The 17,495-nt window shown below is 39.9% G+C and overlaps 1 protein-coding gene across 1 annotated transcript in view; it reads left to right on the top strand.

Annotated features, from left to right (window-relative positions):
• TMEM123 (transmembrane protein 123) overlaps positions 1 to 12,062 on the top strand; it is a 33,738-nt gene extending 21,676 nt beyond the window's left edge. Inside the window, exons 3-5 of the mRNA XM_060771052.2 lie at positions 3,225 to 3,470; positions 5,219 to 5,372; positions 11,050 to 12,062. Of these exons, the coding sequence (XP_060627035.2) occupies positions 3,225 to 3,470; positions 5,219 to 5,372; positions 11,050 to 11,074 (425 nt within the window). The 3' untranslated portion in view covers positions 11,075 to 12,062. The remainder of the gene's footprint in view (positions 1 to 3,224; positions 3,471 to 5,218; positions 5,373 to 11,049) is intronic.
• The last annotated feature ends 5,433 nt before the right edge of the window (positions 12,063 to 17,495 follow it).

Genomic DNA, 17,495 nt, shown 5'->3' with positions numbered 1-17,495 from the left:
TGTTTTACATAAACCACAAAATTGGGCTATAAGAACTCACAAGTCCTTGCTGTGTGTTTGTCAAGTAGCACGAGGAAATATGGTTGTTGAATGAAAATAAATGCCTCCACCTTCATTACTTGGGTTTGGATGGGAATATTTTAATAAATCAAACACAGAAATAATCCTTATAATGTGCTCTTTAACTACCACTATTCACTTTTCCACATAATCACAGACAATTGGATACATTTCTTCCAGCAATGAAGAAGTTTTCTGAAGCCGTCATGGAAGACGTCTGTGCGCTTTCATGTTAGGCATCAGCATTCTGGGTACCCATCATGAACAGATCTTCCAACAACCAAGCAAAAAAATAATGTGACACACACATTCTTGTGAAATGCCGATTATGCTTGAAATTTCTCTCTGAGTGATACGACAATCATCCTGTCAACGATCAGTCTGTCAACCTTTTGCTTGTGGTTGCTATCACAAGACGTCCAACTCTTTGTTTATCACGCAAATCAGATGTTCCCACCTCAACAGCTTTAAACTTACTCGCCCAACGGTGCACAGTACTCACATCAACACAATCACCATGAACAGCTTGCATTCTCTGATTAATCTTCTTTGGGGTGACACCTTCTGCTGTCAAGAATTCAATGACTGCATGTTGCTTAAGTCACGTTAATCAACCATCTGTGCAGGGTTCCATACTTTACACTTTAACAACACAACCGTTCAATGCTAAGGCTTCCCGTCAAAATGGAACTGTAGAGGAGAGTCTACAGAACAAGCCAGTACCTGCTGCATACCAGTACTGCCATCTGTTGAGGAGTTATGAAGGTGGAGGCATTACTTTTCATTCAACCCTCGTAATTGTGCTGGAGCACATCTCCCTTAATCTGCTAGTTTTCTGCTTGCATACTTTTTCTCTAAGCCTCTTTTTGATATCAGGGCATGCTTTTCATTTAAATAATGAGGCTGTCTTCATCAATAAATCTGCATTTAATATGTTTGTAACCCCACCTCATGCTTTCTTTTTCTCCTTGGTACAAATTTGACAGGGGCCAAAAAGGATGGGGAGGACTATGAGACAAAGTTTGGCTTGCCAAGGATGAAAGAGAGAATGGAATGTGGCTTCACAAGTTCTAGCTGACACCTTGCTTTTTTCTCATCTTTGAAACTGATAATGTTAAGTGCAGGGTTTTTTTTCCCCTCATCTTAAATTATAATCAGCAGTTTTATATGTGCATATCAGAGGGAGTAGGCACATGTCCGATCACAAGTTGGGGAGACATTTGTGCATTTTAATGTGAAACTGCCTGGTTCAGACTTTCTGGAACAGAGCATGAAGTGAAACACACACGTTTGCAGTTTTCTGAAGTTTCAAGGGTGGCTTATTGGTATTAAAGGAATCAAATGAATACATTAGTGAAACATAACATGCAGCTCTTCATTATATTTAGGAGATTTTCATACAGAAATATATGAGATAAAATGTCATATCATAGGAGAAAGGTATGTAAACCCCTGAAATCCTGTCAAGAGTTTTAGAAGTTCAGAAACTGGAACCACAGGAACAGATTTTAGGTTGAAAAATGTGAAACTGGAACTAAAATATTTATCCATGGTTTCTGAGGCCTCAAGTGCAAAGCATATTCTTTCTTGAGTTATGCTAGGCATTCCAATAATGTATTGTCGAGGGCTTTCATGGCCGGGATCACTGGGTTGTTGTAGGTTTTTCCGGGCTATATGGCCATGTTCTGGAGGCAATTTTTCTCCTGACGTTTCGCCTGCATCTATGGCAAGCATCCTCAGAGGTAGTGAGGTCTGTTGGAACTTCCAACAGACCTCACTACCTCGGAGGATGCTTGCCATAGATGCAGGCGAAACGTCAGGAGAAAAATTGCCTCCAGAACATGGCCATATAGCCCGGAAAAACCTACAACAACACATTCCAATAATATTTACCATTACCTCATGGTGCAATCTAGTCCAATTTCCTGCCAAGAAGCAGGAAAATCGCATTCAAAGCACCCCTGACAGATGGCCATCCACCCTCTGTTTAAAAGCCTCCAAAGAAGGAGCCTCCACCACACTTTGGAGCAGAGAGTTCCACTGCTAAACAGCTCTCACAGGATGTTCTTCCTCATGTTAAGGTGGAATTTCCTTTCCTGTAGTTTGAAGCCATCCTTCTGCATCCTAGTCTCCGGGGCAGCAGAAAACAAACTTTGTTAGGTTAGGACACAGAATCCCCACAAAAGTCTTTGCAAATAAAAAAACATAATATTTTTAACCTGAGAGAGTATCTCTCTAAGACTTCCAGTGTGACTTTGAGAACAAGTCCTATGAGGAGAGGCTTAAAGATCTGGGCACATTTAGCCTGAAGAAGAGAAGGCTGAGAGGAGACATGGGCTTAACCTGACAGAAGTTGCAGGCTGACAATGTCTGGCAAGATAATTGTTTTCTACACATCGTCTTATCGTTACGGTTCTATAAGGCAGATCGGTATTAGCATCTCCATATAACTTGCCTATTCTTTAAGGTAATCTGGAGATATCTCTGCTTTGGGGAGATAGTAGCTCAATTTTGGAACTTTCTTGGTAATGGTGCCCTAGTTCCAAGTCTCTACATTTGGCATGTATTTTCTGATTTTTTTTAAGAAGCAGCACATTTGATATAGAATCATAGAGTTGGAAGAGACCTTGTGGGTCATCCAATCCAACCCCCTCCCAAGAAGCAAGAAAATTGCATTCAAAGCACCCCCCAACAGATGGCCATCCACCATCTGTTTAAAAGCCTCCAAAGAAGGAGCCTCCACCACACTTCGGGGCAGAGAGTTCCACTGCTGAACAGCTCTCACTTAGGAAATTCTTCTTGATTTTTAGGTGGCATCTTCTTTCTTATAGTTTGAAGCCATTGTTCTGCATCTTAGTTTCCAGGGCAGCAGAAAACAAGCTTGCCCCCTCCTCCCTATGACTTCCCCTCACATATTTATACATGGCCATCATGTTTCCTCTCATATATTCCTCTCTGCTCACAGATACATATATTCCTGTATAACCCTGTTCAAGTGTTTTCTGCTTTATATAAGTTTTGTTGCAAGACAAGGGATATATAACTCCTTTGAATTCTCATACTTAATTAACTTATATTGTTATTTTTCTGAAATATCTGTGTTGTGCAATTCTTTTTCCTATGTGCTACAGAGTAATCTGACCTTTGTTGTGTAACGTTGACAGGTCCTTCAATTTCAACAAGCAATGCTACTTTCAAGCCCACTCCACCAGCAGCGGACACCACAGGTGCCCCTTCTGTGATTTCTAATTCCACAGCCAAACCCACAACTGTTGCCAAGACCACTGCAACCTCCAAACCCACATCTCCTTCCAAAGATGTCTCTACTGAAGCTGTAAAACCCACACCAGCGAAGCCTAATGTGACCATCACAACTCCGAAGCCAGTATTGCCTTCTGTAACTGTGATAGGTATGTGCTGATCTTTCCCTTCCTATTGAGTTCAAAAGTGTTTTATGTGTTGTTATTTGAATGACATTTGCTTTGTGCCAATCTGTTTGGAAGTTCAGTTTGATGCTGTTTAGGGGTTGTTTGTTTTAAACAGTAGGGGGGAAAATCCCTCAAAATTAAAACACATTTTAATTTTGCATTTCCCTGATCCAATATGCTTGGAACCAGGACTGTTTGAGATTTCAATGTTTGAAATACATGTATTTGCATATCTTGGAGGTGAGCCATGATGCATTTACACCTTATATACAGCACTGAAGATAATTTTATACAATATTTTGAATAATTTTGTATATGAAACAAAATATATGTACATCAAACCATCAGAAAGCAAAGGTGTTACTGGCTGAGAGAGTGTGACTGACCTAAGGTCACCCCGTGGGTTTTGTATGGCTAAATGGAGATTAGAAGCCTGGTCTCCCAGTTTCCTAGTCCAACACTCCAATCATACTCCATGCTGGTTCTTATGCATTAGCTGCATATGGGCAGAAATCCTGTTGCTCAGTTCCAATTAGAGCAGTGATTTTCAACCTATGAGTCGCCAGGTGTTTTGGTCTACAAGTCCCAGAAATCCCAGCCAGTTTACTAGCTGTTAGGACTTCTGGGAGTTGAAGGCCAAAACATCTGGGGACCCACAGGTTGAGAACCACTGAACTAGAAGCTTTAAATCAATCAAATTTACCAAGGTTGACTCACCATTCAGTGGATCTTCTTTAGATAGTATTGACCACCTACACAGTTGCACCTTCTTGAATTGTGTGTAGCTGTTTAGCTGTACCACTTGGTTCAATGGGAATGGAGAAATAACCCATGTATATTCCAAAGTATAGAATGCAGCAAGAAAAAGAAGGACAGTTGATTGCACAATGTCAGTATGCAACAGATGGTATGTTGCAACCACTAAGTAACTATATGGGTGTAGGTTTACACTTCACATTCATTTTTGAGTTGGTGTCTTAACATGTGCACAGGAAGAGACTTAATAGAAAACTGCATTGTTATTTCAAAGGCACTATAAAAACAAAATTGTGAATAAAGAAAACACACAAACTATTCATTGTGGTCAAGAGCCAAGTATCCCAACACTTGCTCAAGGGTTATAGAGACCAACGTAAATAAAGGTTTCACCAGCCTCCAACTTAAGAGGGTTGATGCTGTTTCTTTGAAAAGAAGCAACTAGTAGATCCCCACTAACATATATAAAGAAGATGGGAATTACCTCCTAATAGCCACCTAAGATGTACTGGAACTTACCTGCCCTATAAAGCATTGGTTCTCAACCTGATGGTTTTGGCCTTCAACTCCCAGAAATCCTAACAGCTGGTAAATTGGCTGGGATTTCTGGGAGTTGTAGGCCAGAAATATCTGGGGACTCCAGGTTGATAACCACTGCCATAGAGAGAGAGAAATCAGATTTTGGAAGATACTTTTACAACTGATTGAACTCCCAAATCAAAGTATAGTAAGGTAAGAATGTCCCCAAAACAGTCTGAGCTACTACAAAGTTAAAAGGAGGTTAATGAGATCCCTTTTAAAAAAAATAATAGTCTGAACTGAACTGAGTAGGTTTTTTTCTGCAAGTTCTATCAAGCATGATACAGGGTTTTTGTTGAAGGGAATTAAATGGGCTGAGTTCGTTGAATGTGCTGGAAGATATACACTGCAGCAGAAATGTATTGATGCTTGTATGTTTGTGTGTCTTTTTTTAGTAACTCCAAAAGCTGCTGCCGCTCAAGCATCGCAATCAGGTTTCAGTGCCGCCAGCTTTATAGGAGGCATTCTGCTGACATTAGGACTTCTGGCGATTGGCTACGTTGGATGCAAAACCTACCATTCCAAAAGGGGTGTTCAGTATCGGACCATGTAAGTTGGTGTGGGAGGTTCTTTGTTGACAGATACCGTAAGCACAAAGATGATACACCATCATCTTTATCATCATCACCACCGCTCCCACTAAATGCACGTCTCCACCACCTGAGCTAGATTGAGCAATGATTGACAAGCTAGAATGTGTCTAGAAAAGGGTGACCAAAATAGTCAAAGGTCTAGAAGCCAATTCTTATAAGGAGCAGCTTCAAGATATGGGTATGTTTTAACTTGGAGAAGAGAAGGCTGAGAGGGGACATGTTAGCCATGTTTAACTACTGTATTTGAAAGGATGTCATATTGAGGAAGGGGGGCATGCTTGTTTTCTGATGCTCTGGAGTATTGGGCATGGAACAACGGATTCACATTGCAGAAAAGAGTTTATGAAGAGCTTCCTTATGGTAAGAGCTGTTCAGCAGTGAAATATGCTGCCTTGAAGTATGTTGGAGGCTCCTTCTGTGGAGATTTTTAAACAGGGGCTTAGTGGTCATCTGTTGGGAGTGCTTTGATTATGTGTTGGTTATGTGCATAGCAGGGGATGGCTTCCACTCCATGATTCCATGATTCTATGACCTCACTTGCTAGAAAGCTTTCTCCTATGTTCCTATCTTCTGTGATCCCCTGAGGCAGGCTGTTTTTCTGTTTTCACCAGAAAACAAAACTCAGCAAAAAAAGCTCCTGTTTTGTAGTCTCAGGGGAGCGTGCTTGCTCCATCCATGTTTAATATTTACACAAATGAACAGCCACTGCCATCAACGCCCAAGCAGGGAGCTTTAAAATGGTTAAACAGAACCTCTCTGAAGCTTTAGGTTCTCTTACTGCCTATTGCAGGGAAAACTAGTTGATTCCTAATCCATTTAAATGCAGCCATGTGATTTTCACCTTAAGAAAAGCCAAGCATCTCAAACTGAGGATTACCTAGGAAGATTCCCACTGGAGCATTGCTGAAGACCAAAATACCTGGGAGTTACTCTGGACCTTGCTTTGACTTATAAGAAGCACTGCTTGAATATCAAGCAAAAAGTGGGTGCTAAAAGTAATATCATACGAAAGCTGACTGGCACAATCTGGGGATCACAACCAGATACAGTGAAGACACCTGCCTTTGCACTTCGTTACTCTGCTGCTGTATACGCATGCCCTGTGTGGAAAACATCTCACCTTGTTAAAACCATGGATGTAGCTCTTAATGACACATGCCACATTATCACAGGATGTCTACACACCACACCAATATCCTGTTTAGCCAGTATTGCACTACCTGACATCCACCGGGAAGTAGCAGCCAATAATGAAAGGACCAGGACAGTGACATCTCTGTCCCAGCCCCTATTCAGATACAAGCCAGCACTCCAGTGCTTTAAATCAAGAAATAGTTTTCTAAGATTTACAGAGATATTCACAGGAACACCTCAGCAAGCAAGAGTCCAAAAGTGGTAGGCTAAAACTTCAATCGATGGCTGATACCAAATGAGAAACTCCCCACTGGGCACACAGAGGACTGGGCAACTTGGAAGGTGCTGTAGAGACTGCGCTCTGGCACCACGAGATGCAGAGACAACCTTAAGAAATGGGGCTACAAAGTGGAGTCCACGACATGGGAGTGTGTGGAGAAGAGCAAACCACAGACGTCGTCTTACAATGCAGTCTGAGTATAAGGCCAAGTTTTTAATTTGATTTGTGTTTTTTAAATACAGTATAACTGTACCCTCAATTCACTTCTGACATGATAAATAAGTAAAATAAATCTTCTGTGATTCTAGCAGACTCCAAAAGCACCATGTGTACCCTACCAATGATATGCAAATATCCTTTTGTTACATTTGTACAATAATCATCATCATCAACATCATCTTTATTTATACTCCACCACCATCTCCCCGTTGGGGATTCGGGCCCAAGCCCAAACAACAAATTGTTGTTGTTCATTCGTTCAGTTGTCTCCGACTCTTTGTGACCTCATGGACCAGCCCACGCCAGAGCTCCCTGTTGGCCGTCACCACCCCCAGCTCCTTCAAGGTCAGTCCAGTCACTTCAAGGATGCCATCCATCCATCTTGCCCAAATTACAACAAATTGCAACAAATTACAACAGAGTAAAACCGAAAACACAAACTGCTGATGGGCATACAAACTTACACAGTGCTACAAGCGGCAGAGGCTGTAGTAGAAGTTAAGTCTTATCTCTAAAACTGGAGCAACAAATGTTCTCTTTTACTCATCTCCTCGAGAGTCTTTGTAACAGGAAAGCATACGAACATGGTCTACATGTCCTTCCTTGCCTTCCTTCTAACTGTGATTTTTTTGTGGTGATGGGTCTTCCTGTTATATCAAGTGTAGCACTCCCTTGTAGTAGTGGGGAAGTTGCACTAACTTTGTAATAGTTTCTAACAATGAGAGCTTTTCTCTTGATCTGAGATGACTTCCTTTGATTTAGTCAACCTCAGTAAAGTGTAGATCCTCTGCAACATCCCGTCTTTTGAACTATTTTAGCTATTTGCTAGACTTGTACCTTTTCTCTTTGCAAATCAGCAGCAAGTTTCCGTACCCCCTGCTACTTTTGACAAAACACACATCTTACAATTATGCACGTAGTCTGATCCCAAATGGGAATAGTATTTCCCCTTTTCAGTTTTCATTCTGAAAGCTCTTTAATCTTGGTGGAATAGTTCATTTTGTGTTCATTTATATTGTTTTTTGTTTTATTTAAAATACCTGTAATAAAAGAGGAGGAAGTGGCTTGTAGTAAATACCACTGGCATTTCCATTCTATACAATGAAGTTCAGATCCTGTTTTATCTTTTTGTTTTTGCAGTTGTTGATTCCCATATGGCCATAGGCTCCAATTTCTGCAAGGAATGTTAGGCCACCTGCAGGATTTATTCTCAGGGTCCATCTGCTCCTGACTGTCTTGCTTTGCTGTTGATGCTCTCAAGTTGAACTCTGTGCAGAACTTGGAGAATTACCTTTTGGACTACACTTCTCATAACCATTCAGCAGGTTCTTGAGATAAATACCTGACGTTGCGTTCCTTGTCTTGTCTAGACAGCTGTCTCATCTCCTACTTCCTCCTTAACAACAGCTCTTTAGTCTTCCCATTGTTTCTATTCTCTCATGTCCTTGCAACATATCTGTTAGGATGAATGCATAGAGGCAATACCTCTATGCATTCATCATGGAGGTATTGATGATGAAATCACTAGCCAAATTGTGTGTCCTGTAGGACACCTTTTACTTTGTCTCCTTTCAACAGTTTTGCATCCTATAGTACCTATATACTTTTCTATCTCAGGATGCATCTAGGTTAATGTAAAGGAAAAGATTTTCCCCTGACATTAAGTCCAGTTGTGTCTGACTCTGGGGTTGGTGCTCATCTCCATTTCTAAGCCGAAGAGCCGGCATTGTCCATAGACATCTTCTAGGTCATGTGACTGGCATGACTGCATAGCATGCCGTTACCTACCCACTGGAGTGGTACCTATTGATTTACTCACATTTGCATATTTTCAAACCGCTAGTTTGGCAGAAGCTGGGCCTAACAGCGGAAGCTCACGCCGGTTCCCGGATTCAAACCTGCAACCTTTCAATCGGCAAGTTCAGCAGCTCAGCGGTTTAACCCACTGCGCTACCAGGGGCTCCTAGGATGCATCTACACTTTAGAAATAATGCAGTTTGACAACACTTTAACTGCCATGGCTCAGTTCTATGGAACACTGAGATTTGTACTTTGGTGAAGCACCAGGACTCTTTGGCAGTGAAGGCTAAAGACCTTGTAAAACTGCAACTCCCAGGATTCCATAGCATTGAGTCATGGCAGTTAATGTGTCAACCTGGATTAATTCTGCCCATCACCACATTGAGTCTCCCTATGGGGAGAAAAAGTGAGCTATAAATAAATATTATCATCATCTTCCTTGCAATCTGCTCAGTCTGTAGAGCTGTTCATTAATTGGTTAGTATAGCCTCAACAGCCCAATCTCTGCATATTATCCTCAAATAAATAGGATCAGATAGGACTTAGGAAATAAAAAGGAAAGACCATGTGGGGAGTGGAACAGCTGAAATCTTAAATATAGTAGTTTTTAGTAGATGCATCTTTGAGCTTTCAATTGTCGTCAAATCCCCTCACTCCCTTTCACTAAATAAGGAATGTATGTCTTCAACATTGTCCATATTCCTCTTCTGCAGAATCATTTCCTGGAGCCAATGCAAATTTCCAATATTTTCCATTATTGTTTTTTTTTTTACTCCCCTGCTTCATCACAGTCACAATCTTCAGTTATCCTGACCTTGGAGTAGATTCATCACTCTTATCCTTCTAATCGCCCTGTGTAGTAGACAAATCTGAGAAATAGCGAAAGGCCGAAGACAAACTTTGTGTCTGAATGAGGATTTGTATTTCGAGTACTTTGGATCACATTACAAACCCAGTAGCAAACTGTAAGTGGTGAAGCTAACATGTGCACCATAACTCCAGAGTTGTTAGGGATCCAACAATGGGCCACCTCCTCAATTTTTGACTTAATATTCCCATAATCCCACATTTGCTGAGATTGATATAGGTAGTAGTCCAAAAAAGACCTAGAAGACTAGTTATCAATTGTAATCTCAGTTATAGGTCTTTGCCAGAACAGATTAAAGTCCAAGGAGGCTACGTAATAATTAATTTCAACCTTTGTTATTGTCAGAAATATTAACAATTAATTAGGTATTTTTAATTACAGAAATGTGAGTCAAGCACTGAAAGAGTTAAATCTATGCAATGGTTTAGCAAAGCTGCGGTTCAATATAAGCAGGTGTGCCTGTTGCTTAGTAATTCCTCAGTCTATAGAGAAGCCTCTCACAAAGATGGTGAAACATCAAAACATCAGGGTGTTCCCTGGGCAATGTCCTTGCAGATGGCCAATTCTCACACACCAGAAGGAACTTGTAGTTTTTCAAGTCACTTCTGCCATGAAAAAAAGAAGTCTGAGAGACCTCTCTGTGTGAGAGAAACTTCTCTGTGTGAGAGATCGTCTCAGTGGGTGAATAGACCTCATTGATAGTAGGCCTGAGTGTGAGGTAAGCCTCATTATGAGAAGGCCTCACGTGTGAAGCTCCATTGTCAAGGTTGAACTTTATTTGTGTTATGGAAAAATTGTTTTTGTAACCATATTATTTCCCTACTATGGAAGAGATAACATTGGTCAGTGTGTTTTTGTTCTTTTTAGCACTTTGGGCTATTGGTGCTGGGTCATGTTTTTATGTTACTCTGCTGTGCATTTATAAGGAGGGTCTTTTGTTAATAAACCCACTTGCCCAATTGTTATTACTGAAGATTCAGGCGCTACTTACCATCTATATAAGTAAAAATGTAATGTTTGTTTGTGGCATAAACATAACTCAAAAACCACTGGACGAATTGACACCAAATTTGGACACAATACACCTATCAGGCCAACGAGTGACCATCACTCATAAAAACACTGAAAAACACAGCAGAAGAGATTTTAAAAGGCAAAAAACAAAAATTACATTACAATGCATGCATAAAACCATATATATATATCTACACACACATACATGCAAGCACACATATACACAAATATATACACACACGTATACACAGACTGGGCCACAGCAACGCGTGGCAGGGGACGGCTAGTATACTAATATATTGTCTTTTCTTTTTGCAGTGATGAACATGATGCCATCATTTAAAGTCAGTTCTCAAAAGAAACAAAAGGTGAAACTCCCCCATACAAGCATCCCGCAAAATAGGCCTTAATGTAAAAAATTGATGACAATTTACTACAGTGTCTAATTCGTTTCTTGATGTCCACCTCCCAGCAAGACTGTGAGTATCACCATCGGGATACTTCAGAGTGTTTCAGATGAAGAGCTCGAAAGAGACTACACAACTGTTGCCTTTTTCAATGACCACTTTTGCAAATGTTTTTAATGGGAAGAACTTAGTTAAACATTGCCGCTACTTCACTGTTACGCACAGAAGATTCGAGACATCACTTCCACGATAAAACACGCCTTGTAATATCAGTGCTGTGGCAACACACTCACCCTCTGCCTCACTGTACATTGCGTGGTCTTTCTTTGTAGAAGAATTGAACCAAACCATACTGAACAAAATAACAGTTTCCTTTCCAAGATGGATCCAAAAGCAACATCCTCTGATTGTTTGTCTTAGTTTTGTGGATTGAGGGGAAATATTTTTTGTTAATAATCTGGGGAATGTCAAACATTGTGTGTGTCTTCTTGAATGTTTTAGAAAAATATTTGTCTGCTTTCCAATGCCAAGAAATAGATGCAAGGAATGGGGTGTGTGTGCTGTTACACTGAGGGTTGCTTCGGTTGAGGGAATAATTATCTTTGTGTTGCTTTTGAAAAGTCGTTTTGGTGAAGTGCCTGCTGAAATTTGGGACATGAATAACTTTGTTTTTGTTCCACATCTTCTAGACTTACACAAAGTTGTTATGTATTAAGAATTATTTGACGGGAATAATTATCTTTGTGTCTTTTTGAAAAGTCATTTTTGTGAAGTGCCTGCTGAAATTTGGGACATGAATAACGTTGTTCTTGTCCCACATCTAGACTTACACAAAGTTGTTATGTATTAAGTTAAGAGTTAACACTGTCTTGGAAAAGTTGCGCTTCCAGCTTCACGGCACATAAAAAGAGTCATTCAACTGGTTCTCTGTGTGGTAAAATGTATTCAGCTGTATTCACTGTAACAGAAAGGCAGCACAAATAGTGCTGAACCAGACAATTCTATTATTCTTCTGCTACCTATATTCATAAAAAACATGCAGTAGTTACATCATAGGTATCCATTTCAGTACCTATGAAGCATAACAATCAATTCAGGAGAAAGACATGTATTGGTTTCCACTGAGATGTATTTAAACTTGAATATATACTCAGACTGGGAATACATGATAGTTTTGAAAAACAGTGCTTTTCATGTTGTAGAAGGTAACTTCCTTCACTTCTTTTTAATGTTTATCATTGACCAAAAGGATTTAAAGATGTTGGGGTGGGGGGTGAAATTCTCAAAGGATTGTGGTTGGGAGCAACTATGGGAGTTCTGCTACCTTCTTCCCAAAGTTCTGGTTTGAATACCTATATAGTTCTCCCTCTACATTTGAAGTTTTGACTCTTGCAGATTTGATTATTCATGGATTTAGTTTTAAAATGATTTAGGATATGTAAATTCTAATCGTCAATTATGTTCAGCTTCCTCCAGTCATTGCTTGAGGACCTCGTGATTTTAAGAGAGAATATCTCTCTTGGAATATCTAGGTCCTCCGGTGCAATTCTGGGGCAAACTTCCAGTGAAAGTTGATCATAGAGTCATGGTAGAAGATAATAAATAATAACAATAATGATGATGATGATAATAAAACTATTTCTAGACCGCCCTCTCTCCCCGAAGGGATTCAGGGCAGTTTACATACACAAAAAAGGCAAGCATTCAATGCCTCAAGTGAGTATCAGTGTATCAAAATAATACACAGTAGAGCAACTGTAATAACAGTGAGCTTATGATGAAGATTTAAGCATTGTGATGAAAAATAAAACAAAACAATCTAATAAGACATAGTTAACTGAAACATAAGTAACTGTTACAACAAACACCCTAAAAGTAATTTAAAATACAGTTACATTCAAAATTGTTGCCGCTAGTGTTCATTAGAACATGGCAGCCATATAGTACAAGTGGAACTGGCTAGCATTCCAAGTAGTTAAAGTGTCTCAGTCCTCCTCCTCTCCATATGCTAAAGTACATAGATGTGTTTTTAGAAGTTTCTTAAAGGAGAAGGATGGGGATCATTTATACTTCCTCCCTAGAGAGGGAGTTCCAGAGACAGGGAGCGATCACGGAGAAGGCCCCCCTCTCTCGTTCCCACCAAACAGGCTTGTGACGGGGGTGGGACTGAGAGGAGGGCCTCCTCCGTTGACCGCAGTGCATGGGATGGAATGTATAGAGAGATGCAATTAGACAAATAGCCTGGATCTAAAACTTCCTAAAGAAAATAATTATCTCTTTCTTCGCAAAATACCTTCAACTCTGAAAAGCACTCTCGTCCATCTCCAGCCTTATTTTGCTTTAGCTATGAAGTTTTCTGCACTGTTCACTAGTAGAGGAAATCTTCCTGTACTTCATTGATGCCTTTCATTTTGGAAAGTGGTCTTGAAGGGAAAAGTCTCCTTCAAATACTATTGCTTGCTTTCTTGTCTTTGAGGTTACCTCCCAAGTCTTTTTAACATAATTACAAGATTTCCTTTTCACACCCCCAAAAAAGCGTGCAAATGTGTCCCGCTCCCCCCCCCCTTTCCGTTTAACTTGATGGGATTTTATCGGTTGCAGGGGGAACCATCCATAAAGTTGTTTTGGAATTTTCCAGGGTCAACCTGCCTTTTTAATTAGTAGTTACTTCCAACAGAATAAATCTTTAACTTTCATAATTGTGTTTTGTTTGGCATTATGTGGCAACAACTTGGGAGATTGCCTTGGGGTGCCACTTCAGTGTTAAAGATGGAGTTGCAAGGGACAAGCTGATAACATGAATTCCTGAGATGATCGTCATGTGGAATTAGACCATCACTAGTTCATACAGTTGTTTCTTAGGATACATGGAGATTTTAGCTCATTGGTTTCATATGACCTGTCTTCCTTGATTACCAAATGCAATCTTTTAATATTTAAGCAGTGAGGGGTTCATAAATGCCTTTCTTCCCAGTCTATAGATAAACGTGATGTGATACAGTCCCCACATCCAACAGCTCATTTCTGCCTGCTTTTCCCACTGGTTTTATATCATTTCCTAAGCAGAACCAATAATGTATGTTGTGTAAAATTTAGTGGACTTAACTGTATCAGAGAGACAGATGCATTCCCAAGATTTCTGGTTGACACTGCAAATTGTGCATGTTTTTGACTTTGCTGAAGTTTTCCTTTATAAAACTGGGGCTTTAAAATTCCTTGTGTGACAACAGTACTTTTCAGAAAACTTTATATGAACTAGCCTTACGTTCTGGTTCCTCCATCATGTTTGTCTACATTATTCCTAGCCATTTAATGCTGAAGTATTTCGTTGGAACAGCAAGACGGCAACACTTTGGAGATGTTGAAATAGAAGTTGGGAAGAGTTTGTCCCAGCAGCATCCGAGTTTTTGTTTTGTTCTATTTGCCAGAGATCAAAAACACGAGCTGAAGAAAAAAAGTTCATGCCATTTGAAGTACCTATGAGTACAATTTGCATTTAGAAAGTTCTCACAATGGGGATGTACTTAAAAGATGTTCCTAGCACCCAATTACAAATATTCCAATTACAAGCGTATCAAAATGTTACCATACAGAGTGCAGAGCTTTGAAAAGTTCCTTTTTTCACAGAATATTCCAGCCATCGGGGGATTTGAAGACTTTTAGTTTAAGAAAAACATTGTTCAATGTTTTGAAGGCCCCATCTGGTAATGTATGGTGTTTTGAGATGAGGTTGTCTTTTCAGGCAAAGCTTAAAACAAATGCATTGCTTAGTCAATTATCCACTTCATAGACTTAAGTAGGTTTAGCAGGCATTCCTTTCCCCGTGAGAACTTTGTTAATTACATTTAATTAGAGCTACTGTAATTTTCAGCACGCCAACATACTGCAGTCTACTGAAGTTCAAAAAGGAAGCCCCTTGCGTAAAAGGATTATCATAACTGTGATTCTTGTTGAAAAGATTGTTCGTTTCGTGGGAAGATGGAGGCTAAGATTTTTTTATTACTTTTCATCTTTTTTTTCCCTCAAAGGGACAAGAATGACAACTATTCTGAAATATAATTTTAATGGAATTGTACTGCATACCTTTCTTTGCACACGTTTGCTAGTCTGTGTAAACTAAGAATTCTGTACAAGATAACCTCCTTTTTGTAGCAATTGACTATTTTTGTCATTAGGGAATGTTGAGTTTGATAAAAAAATTATTGTTCTGTATGTGTGACATAATTGAGTCAATTCATCTTGCATCTTTTACAGAAATAAATGTAAATAAAATGTTAGTTTGCTATCTGTTAACTATCTTTAGAAATGTTGGAATAATATTTATTTACTCCACAGTGTGGATGAGGTTATATATTGTTCACAAACATACAACTTTGGTTGTATCTGGGCCTTCATGCTTTTGTTGATCTCCAAAATTCCTATCTGCATTTTTGAAACAGCATGATTTTTTATTATTTTTTAGTTGATACATCTCGACAATTAACAAAGTTTTGCCATACAAGCCTTATCTCAGTACACATTATTCCAAAAGTAAATATTCCTTAATGACACATTACACATCCAAGGAATGTAAGAAGTGCCATTGAAGGAATATTTTGGAATAATGTATACTGAGATGAGGTTTATATTGCAAAACTTTGTTAAATGTCGAGATTTATCAACTGGAAAAAAATAAATAAAAAAGAAACAGGATGATAGGAAGCTGTGGCTTCTCCAGCCATTCCAGTTCAGATTCTTAATTGTTTACATTTTGAAGTCACTGAGATGCCACTTTTCCCTATTCTGTGTGAAAGATCTTTCATTAAAGTACTCCCTCTTGTGCTGGGATCTGGTATATACTGTGATGGGGAAAATCAAATTTTCAGTAGGTTGTTTAGAAGGCGTAAAAGATAGATAGGTTGAATGGTGAAGAAAGCTGGTGGGAAGAAAATCAATTCTTTTGAATTGTGCAGGAGAAGAGTTCTATGGATACTATGGGCTGCTAAAAAGAAAAATAGTCGAGGAAAATATGGGTTGCTTACCTGTAAACATAGTTTCCCTAGTGGTCACCTGCAAATTTACACACATATGGTAATATCCGGCGCTCGCGCCGGCAGCAACGGAAAGTTCACGAGCTTTAAAGTCCGTTGGAGCAGCCCCTCCCGCCCCCCTCTCCTCTATAAATAGCCCTCCCGAGAGGCTGCGGTCAGTTCTTCCGCCGCTAAAATCACAACAGAAGAGCTGGGGCATGACACTCTAACAGGAGGGGAGGAAGGGCGGGTTGTGTAAATTTGCAGGTGACCACTAGGGAAACTATGTTTACAGGTAAGCAACCCATATTTTCCCTGCGTGGTCACTGCAATTTACACACATATGGTAGACTAGCGAGCTGCTAACCTGCAACCCGGACGGAGGGCGTCATGCCACAGCCGAAAAAAGCACCGCTCTACCAAATGCTGCATCCGCTTTCGACTGCACATCCAATTTGTAATGTTTCACAAAAGTCGTAGGTCTGGACCAAGTGGCTGCTCTGCAGATAGTATCAAGCGGAACGCCTTTCAAAAACGCTGTCGAAGTGGCCATTGCCCTTGTGGAATGCGCCTTTACCTATAAAGGTAAGTCTTTCCTACACAACCGATAAGCAAGTTTAATGGTTGAAACAATCCAAGATGAAAATCTCTGCGAGGAAACAGGAAGTCCTGCAGAATCCTCTCTGTATTTTAAAAATAACCTGGTTGTCTTTCTGCAACCCTTTGTTCTATCTATATAATACACCAGAGCCCTACGTACATCTAACATATGCAAGTTCTTTTCTAAAGAAGAGGCTGGGTCTTGAAAGAAAGCTGGTAGTATAATTTCCTGTGACAAATGGAACTTACTCGTTGCCTTCGGAAGGAAGGATATATCAGGTCTCAAAATCACTTTATCTCTATGTATTCTCATGTAGGGCTCGTCGCACCTAAGGGCACATAGTTCTCCTGCCCTACGTGCTGACGTTACAGCAACTAAAAATGCTGTTTTCCATGTCAAATATGCTATATCCACCGTCGCCAGTGGTTCAAATGGGGCTTTGATCAAAGCCGAGAGTACTATCTCCAAGCTCCATGAAGGAGCAATTGGTGCTACTGGAGGCCTTAGATTCTTCAATCCCTTCATAAATTGGTTCACCATCGGGTCACTAAAACATGATGGCAAACCTGCCTTCCTCCTAAACCAGGATAATGCTGCTAGATAGCATTTTAAAGATGACCAAGATAAACCCAAATCAACTAAATGGGCCAAAAAATCCAATATCAAAGAAGTTGGAGCCTTAACGGGATCTGCCCCTTTATTTTGAACAAAGTTCGAAAATCTCGACCACTTATAGATGTATGACCT

The sequence above is a fragment of the Anolis sagrei genome, chromosome 3, assembly GCF_037176765.1.
Source record: "Anolis sagrei isolate rAnoSag1 chromosome 3, rAnoSag1.mat, whole genome shotgun sequence".
Lineage (NCBI taxonomy): Eukaryota > Metazoa > Chordata > Lepidosauria > Squamata > Dactyloidae > Anolis > Anolis sagrei.
This window is presented reverse-complemented; position numbering and strand designations above follow the sequence as displayed.